The following is an 18,471-nucleotide window of genomic DNA, read 5'->3' as shown; positions in this document are numbered from 1 at the left end:
TTTAAGTTGTTTGGAAGTCAGCTCTCTGCCTCTTCATCCCCTAGGTGTGCAATAAATATATTGTGAACATTAACTGGAAATTAACTCACTTCCGGTTATTTTGAAATCTGGCGAAAGAAACACGGTCTTGTTTGTTGAACGTAGCCAGAAGAATTTGACCACAGCATTGCTTTACAGATCACTGCTATTTATCAGTGATTAAGTAAAAGTCAAGCTTTCCATTTTTGAGCGTCCTTGCCTTCGTGATTACCGATAGCAATCACTGATATTACAGATACACCTCCATCGATAAGTATTTCGTTAGGGAAGACACAAGAAATTTCCTGCATAGCAACAATCTTTTTTGTACTTAGTTACACTGTTCATTTTTTATAAACTGAAAATATGTTTTATAAGAATATCGAGGCTGAAATTCGCGAAATTTTTAAGAATAGTTTAAGAATAAACCCGAGGCTGAGATTTTGAAAAGAATAAAATTTTTTGCGTTGGAAATTTATTAAAACAACACAATTGTATCAGTGTTTTTAATTAAACCGTATAAAATCCTTCCTTCTCTAAACGACAAAACTAGCCGCAAAGCAACTAAAACAGGACTAGCCGTATGTTCGATGCTCTGATGCCTGCAGGCTGGCTCTAAAATTACTCTACCTTGCATCCATGGCCAGACACCAAATACCTTCGAAAACAGAAATGTCATACGCAGTAATTTTAGAATATTCACAAGATTGTTTTTAGCTTGCAATCGGCAGAAAAATAAGAATATTCAGCGTCAGTCGGGAAAGCAATATCCTCATAAAAAATAGAGAGTGTATTTTTAATTTCCCGGTTCAACCTAGTCGTTTGTACTCAGCACAATCCATTCACTCAAGAAACACGGAAATAATTTTCTCAAGGCACAAATGCCGTAAAAGCTAAATCTATTTGTTTCAAGCCACTTTTTTCTTCGGAAAGAGACTCGCAGAAACATTCTTGCCTTTTTTGCCGTTACTATGTCTCAGCCATATTGAAATATTCTGAATCATTCAAATTTGAGTACAGTTAATCATTAATTCCTTAAAATGGCTGCAGTTTACTGACAAACTGGTTGTTGTAATTTGCTAAAAATCATCAGCGTTATATTGTAAAGAAAGGTTTCAGAATAACTCGTCCAAAATGTGTAGAAATTTTCCGTTTTAATCGCAGGTAATTAGAAAAACTGGTCGGACTTGAACTGTTCATTCGCGGCGTTGCTATCGATACTTCTGTGTGCAGTCCAGCTAATTGTTAATTGCAGATGAGTAATGTTCAGTGAAAACCTGATATAAAACACAATAAAATAAGTCAGAAACATTTATTCCCACCACCAACTTTTTGCTTGTTTTACAACAATCTTTTATTTTAAAATCTACTCACAAAAATCGTAGGGCTACTAAGCAGTTATGATGACTTACGAGCTTTTTTGTCATGAGATACTTTTTTTGCTTTGGATGGCCTTAAAGACGAGGAAAAGTTCTTCTCACTGCACCAAAATGTATCCCATGGCTTTGATGTGTTTGTCTCCATTATCTGGTGAGTGGAGTGCCTCGTTTCCACACGTGTTGGAGTCATCAGGATACCCGCCTGTACCAAATCCGATTCTTGAATCACAGCTGCTGCAGTCATTTTCGTTGTTACCAAGGATGCCGATTCTTGCTTTAGCATTGTTACTTCTAGTACACACAGCATTGAACCCTTCCTTGTTACAGTTGTGCTGCAAGGAGGCCTGTGAACCAATCAACTTCTTCCACGTGTGACGGCCCAGTAAGGTGGCGCGGTATTGGCCGTCAGCGATCAGTGAGTACAGAGAGTTTGCATGTTTGTTGATGACAATGAACTTGATCTGATGGTCGATCTTCATACCAAGACAGATCTTGGAGAAGGGTGTCTCCCAGTAGGTCGGTAACTTGGTCTCTTGGAAATCAAACCCACTGGTTCCTCCTGCAAGATTATAGCCTTTTCTGTCGCTCCAAAAGGGAGAATCGTAATGAAACGTTTTCTGAAATGAAAGAGAGAACATAAGATTTAAATTCGATAAATTTCCACAGTGCTTGTAATTTTTGAAAAAACCATGCTCTGAAGTAATTTGTACCTTGTCGCCAGCGATCTTCATGGCCAGCGTCCATCCTCCATCTCCACATCCAAAGTTTCCCATGTGACAGTACACAGGAATCTTCTGGGAACTAAACATCAGTGGAATCACTTGACTCTTTGTCGACCTGATGAAGGAGGAGAAAGGAAAGAATGTTGGAGGATGAATCCAATCCTTAAATCATTACTGCACGATCAGAGGATTTTCTCGCTCAGTTCGCCGTGTACTTCTACTCGAGCTTCAGTACCTTATAGTAACACTCTGGCTGGTGAGTAGCTTCGTTTGCTGCTGTTCAAAACAGCAGTGCAGTGCATAGTTTGCAACTGAAAGATAAGAACTCCAAACAAATTCTATACTTTGTACGCACTAGAGTGTAGTATCTTTGAACAAACACCAAGGGCTAAGTTGAAAGTTATTAAAGAGCCAGAGGAATAAACTGCTAGGACTGATTTCCGCTATTGATTTCTTCGCCGAATTGTTTGTAAAAATTTTCACTCTTCCCACAGACTACAGGTAGTCCCTCTTTCGTTTACTCCGTCGAGCGAGACAGCAAAATAAACCGTGAGGAAATAATAGCCTTCTTCTTGAACCCAGGAGATCGCGCGGCCATTTTTTCCCTCAGTCACGGTTTTCTTTCGCATCCCACACGACGGACTAAGCAAAAGAAGAACTACTTGTAGTCTACTCTTCCTTTGCCGAGGAGAGTTTATAAAATGAAGCATGCAGATCCGCCTAGAGCTTTGCTCTCTTCAACCGAACGCTTTCCAAGAGCTTCATCATGGCAAAGTGCTGTAGGAAGTGAACGACTGTGAATTATTAAAACGTAATTTACTAACAGTGAACTTACTTGTGTTTGTCATACTGTTCCTTACAAGAGGACACGGGAGTGGCTGTAAAAAAGGATTAAACTTCTGTCAGATGTTTAAAATACAGTGTCCCCAATTAGCCCACATGGACTAAATACATTGACACTTAAATAAAGTTCTTACTTGACTGGATTGTTGTCAAATAAGAAACATGTGTGGGTGAAGGAGGGGTTGCGGGTGTGCGCTGGATGTTGCGTATCAGCTAGGGGGGGACGGTACGATCATGCTGCAAAAAGCGATTTGATGGAAAAAGTTTGCAAAAGACGCTAATTTTTTCCGGCTGTCGTGAAAGTATTCGAAAACAAATTCGTCCAAGTTGTAAAAAGATCTTTCAACTTCGTTTCGAGTTTGTTTGGTTTTGTGCCAAATATGGCGGCCAGAAATCAATGACACATTTGGAATTTACTTCCATCAGTTCACCTTGTGAATCAGTAGACCTTCACATGACCACTTTTCCTAACAAGTTAAGTGTTCAGAGTCATTCTCTTCAAGGGACATGACAGCCTTCTCGCGGCCATCTTGGTGTGGTGTGGTGTGAAAACTTGGATTATAGAAATGTTCTATTTTCAAACCGTCACGTGAAAACAAAGAACCAATGATATTACTTTGGTGTACATGGGTGTGATAAAAAAAAAAAACGTAAAACTCACCTGTCACCAATAGCAACCAAGCGCTGCCATTGCAGAGTTCCAAGGCATTCTGGGAAGTACTGTAACGAACGGTGCCAGCAATACTCTGTGTACACTTGTCAGCAGTGTCTCCAAACTTAATTGCACCACTTGGGGGTGGTGATGGTTGACACTGAAAACGATAAACGTTAAACAAACAAATAAAATATGGAATGCATGGCATGAAGATTATTTCTTACTTGTATGGTTTTATTGAATGTAGTTGAACATGTAGAGAAAAATTGAAGGAAGAAGTCTTCCAGGCTGATGACACATGACGTTGATTTTTCACCTACCTGAGCTGGACATATCCCATCGCGCCCGTTTCGACCTAAGATCAAGAGAAGACAAAAATACATTTGCTGTTTATGTGATGTGGTAGTTTGTGATTAAACAACCGTGGTAAATCTTCTTGGATTTAATCGTTTTTTTTACCCATTTTTATACCACTGTCGAATGGAAAAACTTCCTAATTACTCCTCCAGGCTATTTTGGGAGATTTAATCTTATTACGCACTTGAAATACAGTCTCGATAACAATCTCCGAGCTGTGCAAATGGCGTTTCGTGAAATTGGGCATGCAGCACTAGGGAAAACTAGCTATCTTCAGAGTCAAAGGACAAACTTCTCTTACCAGGCATGCCATCTCTACCGTCTCTACCTAAGATGAAAAAGGAAAGATTGACGTTAGTCTGGAAACAAATGCAGAAAGCCGAATAATGCAAGGATAGTAAACGCATTACTTATTTTCCTCACCGTCGCGGCATCTGCACGAAGAGCTCTGATCCTGACAAGCGGTTGCAAAAGAACTCAGGAAAAACGCCAGACCTAAGGCGAAAAACAAGCGAAACATTTTGACTCCCTCTCTGCTCCCAGGTCTTCGCTAAAATGAGAGAGATCAATTTGTTGTATGATTTTTAATCACGAATGAAACGGGAAAAAACAATTCAACCATGGAGATTATGATTTAATTCGTTTTAAAGGAGCATTTGTTATGATAAATCTGATACTAACTACTAACTTCAGGCTATTGATAAGTTCCTAAATGTTTGACTTCTAAGTTTCTTTGTTCGTCAATTCTGCTCTCTGAGTGTTTGCTGAAAGAAAAACTAGAATGAACCAAAAAGAACAAAACTAGCTGCCAAAAAGAATAAAGCACCTCCTTTTATTATCTGGCTTTGGCTACAAAGAAAGAAATCATGCAATTTTTGTTAACATTTTACTCCATACTGAAACAGGAAAATGTGGAGTGACCCCAGAGCGATTATTCTTTATGATATAAATAAATTGAACTGATGCTGACACGCCACTCTTTATCTCAACTTTTTGACGAAATACACTACGGACTACCCTAAGAACTAGGGTAGTCCGTGGGGTAGTCCGTAGGGTAGTCCGTGGGGTAGTCCGTAGGGTAGTCCGTGGGGTAGTCCGTAGGGTAGTCCGTGGGGTAGTCCGTAGGGTAGTCCTTAGGGAAGTCCGTAGGGTAGTCTGTGGGGCAGTCTGTAGGGTAGTCCGTAGGGTTGTCCGTAGGGTTGTCCGTAGGGTTGTCCGTAGGGTTGTCCGTGGGGTTCTCCGTAGGGTTGTCCGTAGGGTTGTCCGTAGGGTTGTCCGTAGGATAGTCCGTAGGGTAGTCAGTAGGGTAGTCCGTAGGGTTGGCCGTAGGGTAGTCCATAGGGTAGTCCGTAGGGTTGTCCATAGGGTAGTCAGTAGAGTAGTCAGTAGGGTAGTCCGTAGGGTTGTCCGTAGGGTAATCCGTAGGGTAGTCAGTAGGGTAGTCAGTAGGGTTGTCCGTAGGGTAGTCAGGAGGGTAGTCCGTAGGGTAGTCCGTAGGGTTGGCCGTAGGGTAGTCTATAGGGTAGTCCGTACGGGTAGTCCGCGTATTAGTCCGCGAAGCGGGGGTCAGTGTTTTCAACTATAGATCTCCACTGTTGTTTAGCATATGTGAAACAGGAAAAAATGGCTCCGGCTAGGAAACCACTTGTAATGACATGTTAGGTGGTTTTTATTACGTCAGTAAAACTAAATATACATCTTTGAAACAGAAAAAAATGGCTCTGGCTATGGAACCACTTGTAATGACATATTTTTAAAAGTGGTTTTTATTACGTCAGTAACACTAAACATAGATCTTTGAAACAGGAAAAATGGCTCCAGCTAAGAAACCACTAAATATACATCTTTTGAACATGAAAAGATGTTGCGACCTATTATTATATGTGGATTATTTACCATGCGTGAAGTCAATGGACATTGGTCAAGATTTGTTATGGCGTGTTTATGGACTCCAACTGCTTGTCAGCCCACACAACCGCAAAAAAAAAACACGAAGGCCAATATCCAGCCATCTCGCACAAGCAAGCTTGATTAAATTAATCAAATTTATTGATTCCTTTTACCAGTAGTATCATGTACGATGTTTTAATCCACCATGAAAACGATGCTGTTATGTAATTCATCCCTCAACTTTTCAACTTCACTGAGGTTAACACGATTCGTTTTGAGTGCTTCCAACAGAATGCAAAATAAAACGTCGATCAAAATCAAGCAGCGTTAAAAGCAACGAGCATCTTAAGCTTATACTAACGTTAATGTTCTTAGAGGCAAAGGCAAGTTACAGTAACCGCACGTTAATACTACATCTTACAGAAAGCGTTCTTTTAAATTCTACGCGTTTAAATTGTGGAACATAACAAATAATGACTTAAGAACTACCGCCTAAATCTACCTTAGCAATAATGTCGACTTGACAAATTCTATTGACTTTGTTATTTACGGCTTATTAAGCAGTTTTCATTCTTATGTTTGCCTAATTGTATCTAGATTAGACACTGGTATTATTTTTCTTATATTCTATCTTTTTTTTTCTCGGCGATGGAAGCATAGACGTGCTACAGAACTCTTCAATCCGAGCTTAACTAAAATTTACTACAACTGCTACTTAATACTTTGATTTCTCTTCCTTGCCATACTTTCGCTAGCATGAAAGAAGTTCAGGTTTCTTATGTTCCTGACTTAAACAAAACGACAAAACCTGAATTACTTAGACTTAATAATGAGTATTATAAACTTGTTTCACTCTATACTATGTCATCTGTTTTGCTGTCTTTATAGACATTTCATTACATATCATAGTGATATTCTATCAAGTTCTGATAAGTATCACACGGCTCATAGTATCAACTTTGACTCAACCTTGACTTCCCTTCCTTCTCTTAACAGGCTTTCACTAGAATAACAGAGATCCTTGTTGATTATGTCGCTGACAGAAACAGGAAAAAGTTAAATAAAAGCAGTCATCGATACCATTTGTTAGCTTTTGTTTTGACAAATAAATTGAATGCTGAATGATGCCATTTTATAAAACCACAGAATAATGAATCCAGGAATGAATTAAGATTCACCGAGACTTAAAATGGGTATTACATTTAATATATAGGCTGTGTTATCTGTTTTAGGATCTTTACAGACACTTTAGCCACTGATCTATATGCAAATGTAACATTGTGGCATTCTGTCTAGTTCTGATAAGAATCAAAGGGGGCAATGGGGGTTACCTTCAAAAAAGAAAATCACTGAGCTGTTTCATTTGAAAAGTTCTTTAAAATTAAATCTAAAATTAAATTATTAAAGCTATGTTGTAGATTCGCGTCACCCAATCTTGCAATTCAACACGTTCAATTCCCAGTGTCTTGCGTTTAAGATGGTTATAGCTACTGACACCATTTTCGTGCGGAAGGAAAATAACCAAACAAAATCTTCTGTCAACAGTGCGTCAACACAAACGTGTAGCAAATAAAAATTGAGCTGTGACAAGAAATCGTTCTACAGTGAGAAGTATTGCCGGTATACACAAAGGGACTACAGATATCTCTGGGATAGAGGAAAAACTTGGTATACTATTTGTGTGTCCGGTTATAAACTAAAAACATTCAGATTATGCCCAGACTTATATGGTATTCTGTAAACGCCTCTGTTTTATTCTTTTAGGACGCAAACTACTCAAACGATCGTTTGTAAACACAAAACTTTGTCAATTTGTCGGTACTGACAAAGCAAATGCTCTATATTTAAACAGGAAAAAACCAAGAAACCAGAGAAAACTGTCAAGAATACGTAACTGCCAAGAAGCTTTACATAAAAACGCCTCGAGTCTAGCTAAACGTTCCAGCTTCTAACTTTTCTCATGTTTGGTCGATACATTTTCAGTGCTTTCAGATGAAAAACAAAAATTACGGCAAAAAATGCGAAACATTTCTTTTACCACCCTCCCACAATAATGGGAACAATTAGACGCTTTGTTTGCCATTTTTGAAACAGGAAAAATTGGTAACCCCAAGGCCATTTGCTATGATCATACTTAATTGAGGGAAATGGTTAGGAAACTTGGCAAAGTTCTTTGTTGTATGTTTTTGTTGACTATTTTGGTGGTTAACTCTGCACAAAACCTTGCAAAATGCAAAAGTTGGTTACGCGTGCTCATACAACTAACCGGTAAGAGTATTGCGATTATGTAACTCATGCATAGTCAGCGAACATAAAACAAAAGATGTGCAGGGTCAAGGGCCTTCCAAAATAAATCTTAGTCTGTTATTTTACTTCTTTGATATTGACCTGCCTTCCTAACCATTTCTCTCAATTAACCATGTTATGATCAATCAACTGATTTCTGTTACAAAAGTGTTTGACTGAATACTAAAGTGATAGTGTTGCGTAAGACATTTCTCATCTTTTCGACTTCAAAATCGACTCGTTACTCGATTAGTTTTGAGTACTTGCATCCTCGGAGACCCAGGGGCAGCAAGTCGGAAGGACGCGATATTTTTGGGCGGAGCGGGAGAGCCCCTGGGCACTTACTCTTACCGAACCAGTTCCGGAAGCGTTTGAATTCCTTCCTGCCGATTGGCCAGAAAAATATAGAACGCCGCTGTGTGAGTTGAGTGCAGGTGCAAAGTCGAATGAATCGACCATCGCCCTCTACTAACATAACCCTACGTTAGATCTCATATCGTTTAGCGGATTCTCCCTACCCGAAAAACCACTTTGAGCCTCTGCGGAGGAGAGAGAACAAAGACAACCACAACAACGACAACAGCAACAAAGTACAAGTAAACGACACCAACGTATACGTAGACAAATATTCCAGTAAAAGCTCTCCAGAGTGGACCAGTTCTTGAACAAAAAGCTGTATATATCCGAAATGAACGTTTCTTTACGTTTACAGACTATTGTTATTTTAAAGGAACAGTTTTGCTCTGATTGAGTCTAACTGAGTATTGAGTACTTGCTTAAGATTTCTGATATATAAAATTTAATATATCAGGCAGTCAAGTTTACTCCTACATTTCTTTAAGATGGCAAAATGATCTTGATGTGGTTTCCGATTCCGGCTGAGCTCTGATGTTCGGCAACACGTTGAAATAGGTGCTGGCGAGTTGCCACCTTATGTGCATAATCGTAGATTATGATGCACAAACTAAGCAACTAAAACTTTTATAATGCAAAAACTAAGCTACACATTTACTTGACAATGACATCCGACGATGTCGAGAAGTCGTGTATTTTTTTCGCTAATATTTCTGTTGAAAATATTCCCTCAAGCCTTACTTATTCGTTTACAGACGAAACGGATATATAGGCGTGAATAATAACTTAGTAAGCAGACAATCGCCTTCGTTGACTATTCTCATTTATATACTAAGTCAAAGCATTAGTTCGTACCTATGATCTATTGGAGGATAGACGTATGGATGACGTCATTAAGATTTTTTGTTTCTTTATTATGTAAAACAAGTAGATTTCATGTTGCGTCTTTCTTGATCAGTTACATATCTTAGAAATTCCTTACACACTGTAAGACTGAGTTAACAATTTTTCTTTTTTTTTTATTTTGCACTACCCCGTGTTAAAGTTTGCACTGCTAATAAAACGTCTGCACTTAAACCCTACTCGTTGTTTATTAAAACTCAACAAGTTCCTCGGATAATTTTCAACTTAAGTTTGCTTCTATCGCACCATCACCCAGATTGGTTTGTTCAGATAGCAGTAGCCCGCGATACACTTGGTGCCACGCGCTTTGCTGTCGTCGGAGAAGATGTAATTGTTGTTGTAGACATCCGCATCATTCCACATGTCAAGCCACTTGTCAGAACCGCCATTGTGGACTTCAGAAATCCCACGGTCTGAATAGAAGAACAGTGTTGATATTGCGTCAAAACCTACAGCGGGACTTTTCTTATTGTGATCTGCTGGGCTGTACTTGTAAAACCCGTACACGCTCGTTCTCAATTTAGCAGACTTCCCCATTAAGAACTCTTCGAACTCTGTTTTTCCTTTTTGTGGCGCGCCCGCCTTCCTGTTGTAAATAGTCCGGATGTTGCTGTCGTTACTAAACCGGAACATAACTTCTTTCCAGTTCTCCATGTCAGGGTGGATATGACTCGCGGCATCTGTGTACTTACTTTTTGCGGCCAGTGTCGAAAATCCAGCTTTGATGAAGAGGAAGCTTGGGGAGAACTTTGTGGCGACTAGAGTCCAGCCTCCACCCTCAGTTTCCATGTCGCAAAAAGCTTGGAACGAGTCTTCTGATGGGCCTCCGTTTGGGTCGATCCAGTAGAGTCCGTTACCACTCAGGAAAATTAAGGCATGGGTCAGCAATTATTTTCCTCAAAACAGTTAGGGGGTGGTCTACGTTCTGAGGCTTGGTTCATAACAACATAAACTTTTGGGAGACAAATCCATATTCTAAAGTGATTATTTTTGACTTGTCAAACTTATGCAAATTAGGTCACGTGACTTGATACGGCCAAAAAAACGTGGAAAATCTTTAAGCAAAAATGGGAACAGTTTGCAAAAAGAAGGCTCCAACAGAACTGGTACGGGATAAGTCCTAATGACAACAGCAAAGGAACTGTGCTTGGCAATTGTTGAATAGTTCATTGTTTCTGGAAATAAACGGTTTCTTCTACTAGTACCCAGTCCCCCAATAAAAGTGATTTGTCTTTTTAAAAGTTCCTATTTACGTATCTTAACTTTTCCAAGCGCAGAAACGATGTATCTAATGACCCTAAACTCATGAAACTAACATCAAGGTTTAAGGACATAAGAAAAGTGTTCCCATTTAACAAAAGAGATTATTTGGCTTGAAGAGACCACGTGACCTAATTTGCATATTTTCGACATTCCAAATTGACACAAACTGTCAACCTTTTGACGTGGCAAAGTTTCATGCTGCTACAACTAAAGCTTCAAAAGATACACTACCCCCTAACTTTCCGGGTGAATAACTGGAGGCCCTTGCCTTAATTTACTTGAGCATGACTATGACCTAAAGGAAAAGCGAAAAAAAACCTGTTGAAGAAATAATGTTGCTGTTCCATTCTTTGAAGAATCAGTTCATTTTTAAAAAGGAAACAACATTTTTCATTTTACAAAACATGTTTCGACAATCCTAAGGAAAATAAAATGGGACAGAAATTCCCGGTAATAGTTTTTTGAAAATTTGGGAAATGTTGTAAGCAATGTTGTCCTCTTTATTGCAAATTTCGTAAAAAATGTTGTTTTATTCGCCACTGGAAATTTCAGGAAATTCAAGACCGGAATTATCGGTCAAAGGAATAGCGCCCCGTTATTCTTATTCGATGCTGTTGGTTTCGGAAGTCACCTGAATTTAAAATATCCAAACAATGACGACCAGATTTATTAGGCGGTTGACCTTTCCCAGCAGTCATCAATGGCAACCAAGCGCTTCCATCACATAGTTGCAAAGAATTATGGGAATCACTGAAACGAACTGTGCCAGCGGTAAGCAGTGTACAATTGTCAGCAGTGTCACCAAACTTGATTGCACCTTGGGACCGTTTTGTTGCTAATTCAGGTTCGCCTTTCTGTCCCTGAAAAGTTGAAAGTTCATTTCGTGTAAATTAGTTGTGGGTAGATGAATGCTACGAAGAGTAATTTTAGTGCTAAAGCCTGCTGATGCAAACGTTACAAAGTAGGAGTCATATATGAGTTAGTAGGGCAACTCTTCAGAAAATTCTGTCGCAGAGAATTTCCTGATTATTTGAGTCACGCAAACTTGGATTTCATCGAGAGAGTACCTTTTTGCTAAGTAATCCCTCCCAATTTATTTTTAATATAGATCACTCCGGCCAGGTTTCTTAAATCCTAGGAGAGCGTGGAAAAAACCAATCTTGTTAAGACGCGGATTTTGCTCACGTGGACAAAACAAGCAGTTTCTCAATTGAAAAATTTCACATTCACGCAGCGTGCGCGATGACATCCTCCAAAGAAATGGATACCCTGCCTAAAAATAACTTGAGAAGCCTCACCCCGCGGGAATGATACCCATATGTGTGGGATTATCTCTGTTACCCTGCATTCTCTCTTGATTTTAGATACTGATGGCAAATAAACCTTGTCACAACTTTTGTAAGCATTTGCCATAATCTTCTGTAGAGCATCAAGGAACAGGATGAAGCAAAAGACTATGATCCCGGATCGTCTCTTGAATGAAGGGAAGAAAAATTTTCTACCATTTAATCGATTATTACTCTAACAAGAGCTTTTGAAATCCTGAAAGAATTGAATTACGTTCGAACCTCCCGTAAGTGCTTAAGGAAAATGGTCCCTTACTAGAGTTTACACCATATTGGGTCCAAATCTGGCTCATTTTAGCATATGTTAATTGTAGAGACTTGCCTCATCACATTGTGTCAGTGCCCATCTAAACCCATATAATAGCTTTTAGTAGCCACAAAAGTATCAGTAAGCTTTCCAAAACTTCAGAATATCGTGGCTCGCTTCTGATAAACGACCACAACTTATTATCCAATGAGAGGTGGTCGCTTACAAGAGGTTCCAAATGTAGTGATTTGACTTGGAAACTTTTGGTATTTGGAAAACTGGTCGCTGAGGAGAGAGGGTCGCTTTCGTGAGGTGGTCGCAACCTCTAGGAATTATTTAATAATTAAAAATCACAACGGAAGATTTACCAACCTTTGTACCGTTTATCCCGTCATTTCCTCGAAAGCCTTTTTCGCCCTTGGCACCCTCCTCATAAAAATATTATTATTATTTCTAATTATTTGCGAGACATTTGACTCGTAAAGTTATATAAGTTCTTAACACTCTGATAAAGAAAAAGCTTTTTGTATGCATAAGATATCATTGAGGATCCCAGTTATCTAATTCAATAACTAAACAAGCCATGATCATTTATTATGCAACGGGAATTAGAGAAAATGAGACAAATTTAGAAACCGACCAGCCCCAGTCGAACTTTTCCTGAGTGTTCTCCACGGGAGCGTTTTATGAGGGGTGGGGGTGGGGGTCTGGAATTGCATTCTCAGCTATCAGGAGATTTTGCAAATCTCTTATCTCAGCTGTCAATTAAAACGCAGCGTTTCGCAGCTGCCAGTTATTTGCTATATTGGTTTAACGCGCTCAAAGCCGACAATAAAGCCCGCTTTTGTCTGTATTGCTTAAGTAAACATTTTTTTTTTTTCAGCCAACCACTGACAGAGCACACACAGATTTCAAACTGGGTTAAAAAAATTACATAAAGACAACTTTCAATGTGCACCTCAACCAACTAAAATAAATAGCTATTTACATTCACCTAGCCATAAAACCCATACAGTATTGCATTAACATTAACTTAACGAAATATTAAAATGATTTATTACATGACTTGTGTTTGTAGCCGATATAACGCGCGCTCTTATTGGGTAATACTAGGATATTATATTATCGTAATACAATGCACGGTCCAATTACGAGCCTGCAAAACCAAGTAAAAAGCCATATAATATACTACTTGTTAACCTCGAACGTTCAGTCTTTACGGGAAAATCTCAAACCTCGGCCTTGCCGTATTGACCTCGCCATCGTTCGGTCAGTTCGACAAGGTCTCGGTTTGAGATTTTCCCGTTAAGACCTCACATTCGGTCAATAAGTAGTTATTAATAAAGAATGGAAATAACACTTTAATTAAGTTAAATGATTCTGAAAAGATATTACCAACCTTTGCACCGTTTTCACGAAAAAATCCTTGTTCGCCCTTCTGCCCCTAGAACAAGGGGAAAAACACTTGAAACTTGCTTTCCATTTACCATCTACATATCTTTTGAAGAAAGTGCGATCTGCTACAATAGGGAGCTGAAGCAACGACAACGGCGACGCTGAAGACAAGTTTTCGCAAAAAGTGAATTTGCAGAATTTTGCTCCGTGATCGTGCAGATATTTAGAATAACTCTCTTATTTCCAACGTTCTCTTTGCCTTTCCCTCTATTATCTGCTTATGAACAGAAAATTCTTACAGCAAAAAGGATGATTTGATTAATCAAGGCAAGATCTATTTTATTTTACAACATCTCTTGTTACATGTACCTTTTCTCCGTTTTTCCCGTCGCGTCCGTCGCGACCATCTTTTCCTATAAGGATTAACAAAAATAGAAACAGGATTTCAGTTTTTCAGCATTTTATGGAGAAACCTGCAACGAATTCTTATGAAGACTAGTATATTTTTCATATTCCTTCCAAACTGCAATGACCACTTTGTAACACACATGTACAATAAAAGAACGAATGAAAAGACAAATGCCTGCCAATGGAAAATTGTCTTGCCCAGAATTAGAATAAGTTTCTTGAACGCTGACTATAAATTATACTATTTTAGAAAACAGCCTTAAGAAAACACGCGCGCTGATTGGTTAAAAATCGTGTTTCTGGTTACCAATGAGATTATGAGCTCGAGATTCTATGAGGTGTTATAGTTCACCACTAAATTTTCTCCGATTCCTATTGGTTTAAATTGATCACGTGACGCGATAGTGGTCCGGCATCCGCAGAGAGACACTATCAGCCCATAGTGCCCTTCCGAGGAAAATACCCGGATGTATAGTACTCGTCCGTTAAAATATTTCTGTAAACAAGCGGGCTTATAGAAAATAAACAATTGAATTTGTATTAATAGGGTTTTTGTTTTCTTTTTCAAATTTTACATTTGGCTTTCACGGCTTTCATCTAAAAAGTTGAAAACAATTCAATATGACTTTTGAACTGGCGCACGGAAGAAAATTTAGTGGTGAACAATAAAGACAATAGAGTGTTTATGTCTCCGAACTATCGGTCTGACAGTTGCCCCTTGGAAATTTGATGTTCTTAAAACTAGCATATTTGCCCTCGAAGCTTCTCTTCTCGGGCAAATATTTGTTTTAAGAACATCAAATTTCCGCGGGGCAACTATCAGCCGATAGTTCCTCGGTTAATAAGTAGTTATTAACATTGTAATACTTATTTCTGATACCGTTTTGACCATCCCGGCCGTCTCTACCTAAAGAAAGAAGCAGAGAACGTACGTTGATTAATGAAAAACTTAAGGGACATCATGTGAAAAGCGTGAAATATAAAGTGAGTAACACTGGGGCATAAAAACATTATTTGTCGTTCTCACCGTCTCGACAACAGCAGCATTCTTTTGAAAACCACTGTCCACACTGGTTTTGCTGTGTCCCATTTGAAGAAACCTGCAAAACGTACCTCGGTCATATGAGTATCGAGAATGTCATAGCTCGAAAGGTTTTGTGACCAGGTGGGTAGAAATAATTAATTCCCAACTTTTTGCAGGTTTAATAAAGATCAAATCACACACAGATTGAATATTGAACAGTCAACCTAAACTTGCCTTGCTAGCTGATTTGGTCGGAGTACTTGCAAAAGTTGAACGCAAGATGAGAACGAAAAAGAACAGCAAAGGCAAACGAACCATTTTAACTTGTTCGCCCAGAGTTGCCGCGCCGAAAGCTCTAACAAAAGGCATCAACCTTTACTTGCATCTCATTTATGTTTCAGTACATCTCATGTTGGAAAAATTTCATTATTTAATTAGGGTTACAAGCATTGTTTCAGTATATAGGGACTTTAACCTGCGTTTCAGTATGTAAAGCTATAAGACTGAACTCTTTCAGTATTTAAAACTATAAGAAGTATTTCCGTATTTGGAACTAATGGTTTCATCATTATTTAGGGAAGCCATACATAATTAGCGTGTTCCAGTAAAACAGCCCGCCATGGCGGTTATTTTGGGAGACTGATTTACAAATAAACTGATTTGCAAATTACTGTAGTGGAAACTGGCCCTAAACAAGACATTGAAACACCTAAAATAACAGCAAGCGCATACATGTTCTTGTATGACCATAATACAAAGAGAATTGTAAGTAAGGATTATAAATTCAAGATTAAGATAAAAATGAAAGTAGGGAAATAAAGGGGTAAAATGCACAAATTATATGACGACAGGCATTCGATCGACAGTCCTCTAGTAATTTTTATGGTTGATTACACGGTTGTTTTTACACGTAACAGATGATGCCAAGACATTATCAAGGTAAGAAAGTGAATCCCCCATATAGGTCCTCTAACTAAGCATCCTTCGGGGAGAATGAAAAAGTCATTTGGTGACAGATCCTTCAGTGTGGCTGCGCCCACTCTGTGGAACGCTCTTCCTGTTAGCCTCCGCATGATCAAATGTATTTCCACTTCTAAGTCAAATCTCAAAACTTATCTTTTTAAATTAGCTTTTAATATTTCTTAAATATGTATATATAAATAAATGATGTAGTGTTTTTTATTATTTTTAAATTTTATTGTAGATTTTTAATACTTGTATAGTTTTAGGTTATTTATTGTTGTAATGCGCTTTTGATCACCTGGTATGTTAAAAAGCGCACGATAAATCAATAAATTATTATTGTTATTATTATTATTATTATTATTATTATTATTATTATTATTATTATAGGTCCTCTAACTAAGGTAATCCCACTTAAGTTCTTTTTAGACATGTTATCGTACCCAGTTCTTCCGACGATGCTCCTCGCGCGAGGCGTGGACAGCCAAAGCGACTTTCTCGAAACTACCTGAGACGAAATAGCGGGAACGTCGTTGTACATCTTTTGATTTCGTTTCATAGCAGAGAAGTTTTCTGCACTCTCAGTCGTCTTTTTGTTCGGCCGAGCTTTCGTTTGTTTTGTGCTCGTTTGGCTGTTTATTCGGTTTTAGGGAGTTTAATTAAGCAAATTAACTTTAACGGGAAGGGCAACGAGGACAATAGTTGTGTAAGCGTGCGTTATAATTCTTTGTTCATTTCTTTGACGTTGTTTACAAAGGTCACAAAGCAACAACGCGAAATAGCCACACTCTGCATGTTCGAGAGAACGTGAACTATACGACGCCAATTTTTAAAATTTCTTTTTGAATTTTTACACTGTCTTACATATTCTGTTTGGGATATTTCTGACAGTATAGACAAACTTAATGAATCTTAATTCTCGCGAGATTCGTAGGTTGAATATTAAGTCATTTTTTAATCGACGTTGTCTTTGGCGTTGTTGCCGTTGCTGCTTGAACTGCTTTTTTCTACTTGGGCAGCGAGCGTCTGCCTGCACTTTCCACCATCTGTTTGTTCCGTTGCCTAGCTTGTGTTTGGGCGTTTGTTCGTTTTGCACTCGTTTGTCTACTCATTTCTCTGCCGTTCATTCAGTTGTTATATTGTTTGTGCATGGGACATCCGTCTCTTATTTAACAAGTTCCTATTAAAGTTTCGAAATGTATTAAAACGCCGAGAGCCGAAGTTCCTCCCACAGCCGAAGACACTCCCACAGCGTTGGATGAAACGAAACGAAACGAAACGAAACATAGACAGATCCTCCACGAAAACATCCACGCAACGCGCGAGTAACATCCATGGAAGAACTGGGTACAATGTCTAAAAATAACTTAAGAGGGATTACCTTGGGTAGGAGGCCTATATGGGGATTCACTCTCTTACCTTGATAATCTCTTGATTATGCGTAACTCTGTATTTCATTCACCCTTACAGCTGAGACACTGATAATGAAAAAAGAAGTGTGTCTTATCTTCGATATTCAAAGCATGCTATTTAAAGATTTAGTTACACCTGTCGAATTCCAATTTTTTTTGGTTATTTTCAAGCCTTAGTCATTTGCTCTCTTATATTAAGAAAACGTGTATTCGTCCTCAAGAGTGTAACAAAATGTAAGGTTTTGGAATTCTGAAGGGCATGTTGCTTGTAAGAGCGATACATTTTTGTTTTTATCAGAAATTAAAATTTGGTTCATAATAGTAATTGAACTGAGTGGAGTCTAATTACCACTTTATTACATCCATTTTGAAATCACACAATTCAATCGGTACAAATGTTTCATTGGTCCGTGCAGTAGACGGTTTGTTAAAAAAGAAGAACCAGAAATGCTTCTACATTTCATTTCGTATGCAAAACAGAAAAAGAGTCGATTTACAGCAAAAAAATAGTGCAATTCGTGAGTAAATCGCACTACTGAGATTGCACGACTTGCAAGGATCACCGGTGATTTTCAAAATGGATGTAATAAGTTAAAAGACTGCACATAAGTTTTGGAAGGTCACAACTAGACGAGATGGAAACTATGACAAAACACACGACCCCGAGTTAACCTGATGTCGCTGACTTATCCCTGGATATCTCCCTACAATGCATTTGTAGACCGCGAGGGATGATGGGTAGAAGCGTTTTGCAAATTTTACACAAGAGAAGACTGGAGACGAGTCAGATGATGATGTACGAAAGATGAAAGAACCTGTTACAAACTGATATCAATTCAAACAAGCAAAGGCTTCATTGTTTTCAAGAACTTTAGAGTAGGTATGATAGAGCTGGTTGGGGGCTTTTCTCAGCGAACTAAAAACATTTAATCCAGATCGCTTAACGTTTATTTCGGTTTTTGAAACTAACCAAGAGACCATGAAATCAGTCTTTTGAAATAATCCA

At 38.6% G+C, this 18,471-nt stretch overlaps 2 protein-coding genes across 3 annotated transcripts; both read right to left on the bottom strand.

The window, feature by feature from the left end:
• Positions 1 to 1,316: 1,316 nt before the first annotated feature.
• On the bottom strand, positions 1,317 to 4,532 carry LOC110052549 (putative skeletal organic matrix protein 5). Of its 2 annotated transcripts, XM_020758679.2 has the most exons (7): positions 4,398 to 4,532; positions 4,276 to 4,302; positions 3,938 to 3,972; positions 3,624 to 3,774; positions 2,955 to 2,997; positions 2,108 to 2,234; positions 1,317 to 2,014 (listed from the first exon to the last, which is right to left on the bottom strand). In XM_020758679.2, exons 1-7 carry the CDS (start codon positions 4,492 to 4,494, stop codon positions 1,496 to 1,498), a joined length of 999 nt encoding a protein of 332 aa, XP_020614338.1. In that variant the 5' UTR covers positions 4,495 to 4,532; the 3' UTR covers positions 1,317 to 1,495. The 2 variants fall into 2 exon arrangements, with proteins under 2 accessions (XP_020614338.1, XP_089140861.1); XM_089284735.1 differs by lacking the exons at positions 2,955 to 2,997; positions 3,938 to 3,972; positions 4,276 to 4,302; positions 4,398 to 4,532 and having other exon boundaries at positions 3,624 to 3,751.
• Positions 4,533 to 9,397: 4,865 nt separating this feature from the next.
• Positions 9,398 to 15,476, bottom strand: LOC110052323 (uncharacterized). Its single transcript, XM_089284760.1, has 7 exons — positions 15,325 to 15,476; positions 15,094 to 15,166; positions 14,947 to 14,973; positions 14,028 to 14,071; positions 13,663 to 13,707; positions 11,283 to 11,530; positions 9,398 to 10,266 (listed from the first exon to the last, which is right to left on the bottom strand). Exons 1-7 carry the CDS (start codon positions 15,457 to 15,459, stop codon positions 9,645 to 9,647), a joined length of 1,194 nt encoding a protein of 397 aa, XP_089140886.1. The 5' UTR covers positions 15,460 to 15,476; the 3' UTR covers positions 9,398 to 9,644.
• Between the last annotated feature and the right edge of the window lie 2,995 nt (positions 15,477 to 18,471).

The sequence above is a fragment of the Orbicella faveolata genome, unplaced genomic scaffold, assembly GCF_042242905.1.
Source record: "Orbicella faveolata isolate gen_17 unplaced genomic scaffold, um_ofav_v1 contig_1, whole genome shotgun sequence".
Classification (NCBI taxonomy): domain Eukaryota; kingdom Metazoa; phylum Cnidaria; class Anthozoa; order Scleractinia; family Merulinidae; genus Orbicella; species Orbicella faveolata.
The sequence above is the reverse complement of the archived record's forward strand: the minus strand, read 5'-3'. Positions and strand labels throughout refer to the sequence as shown.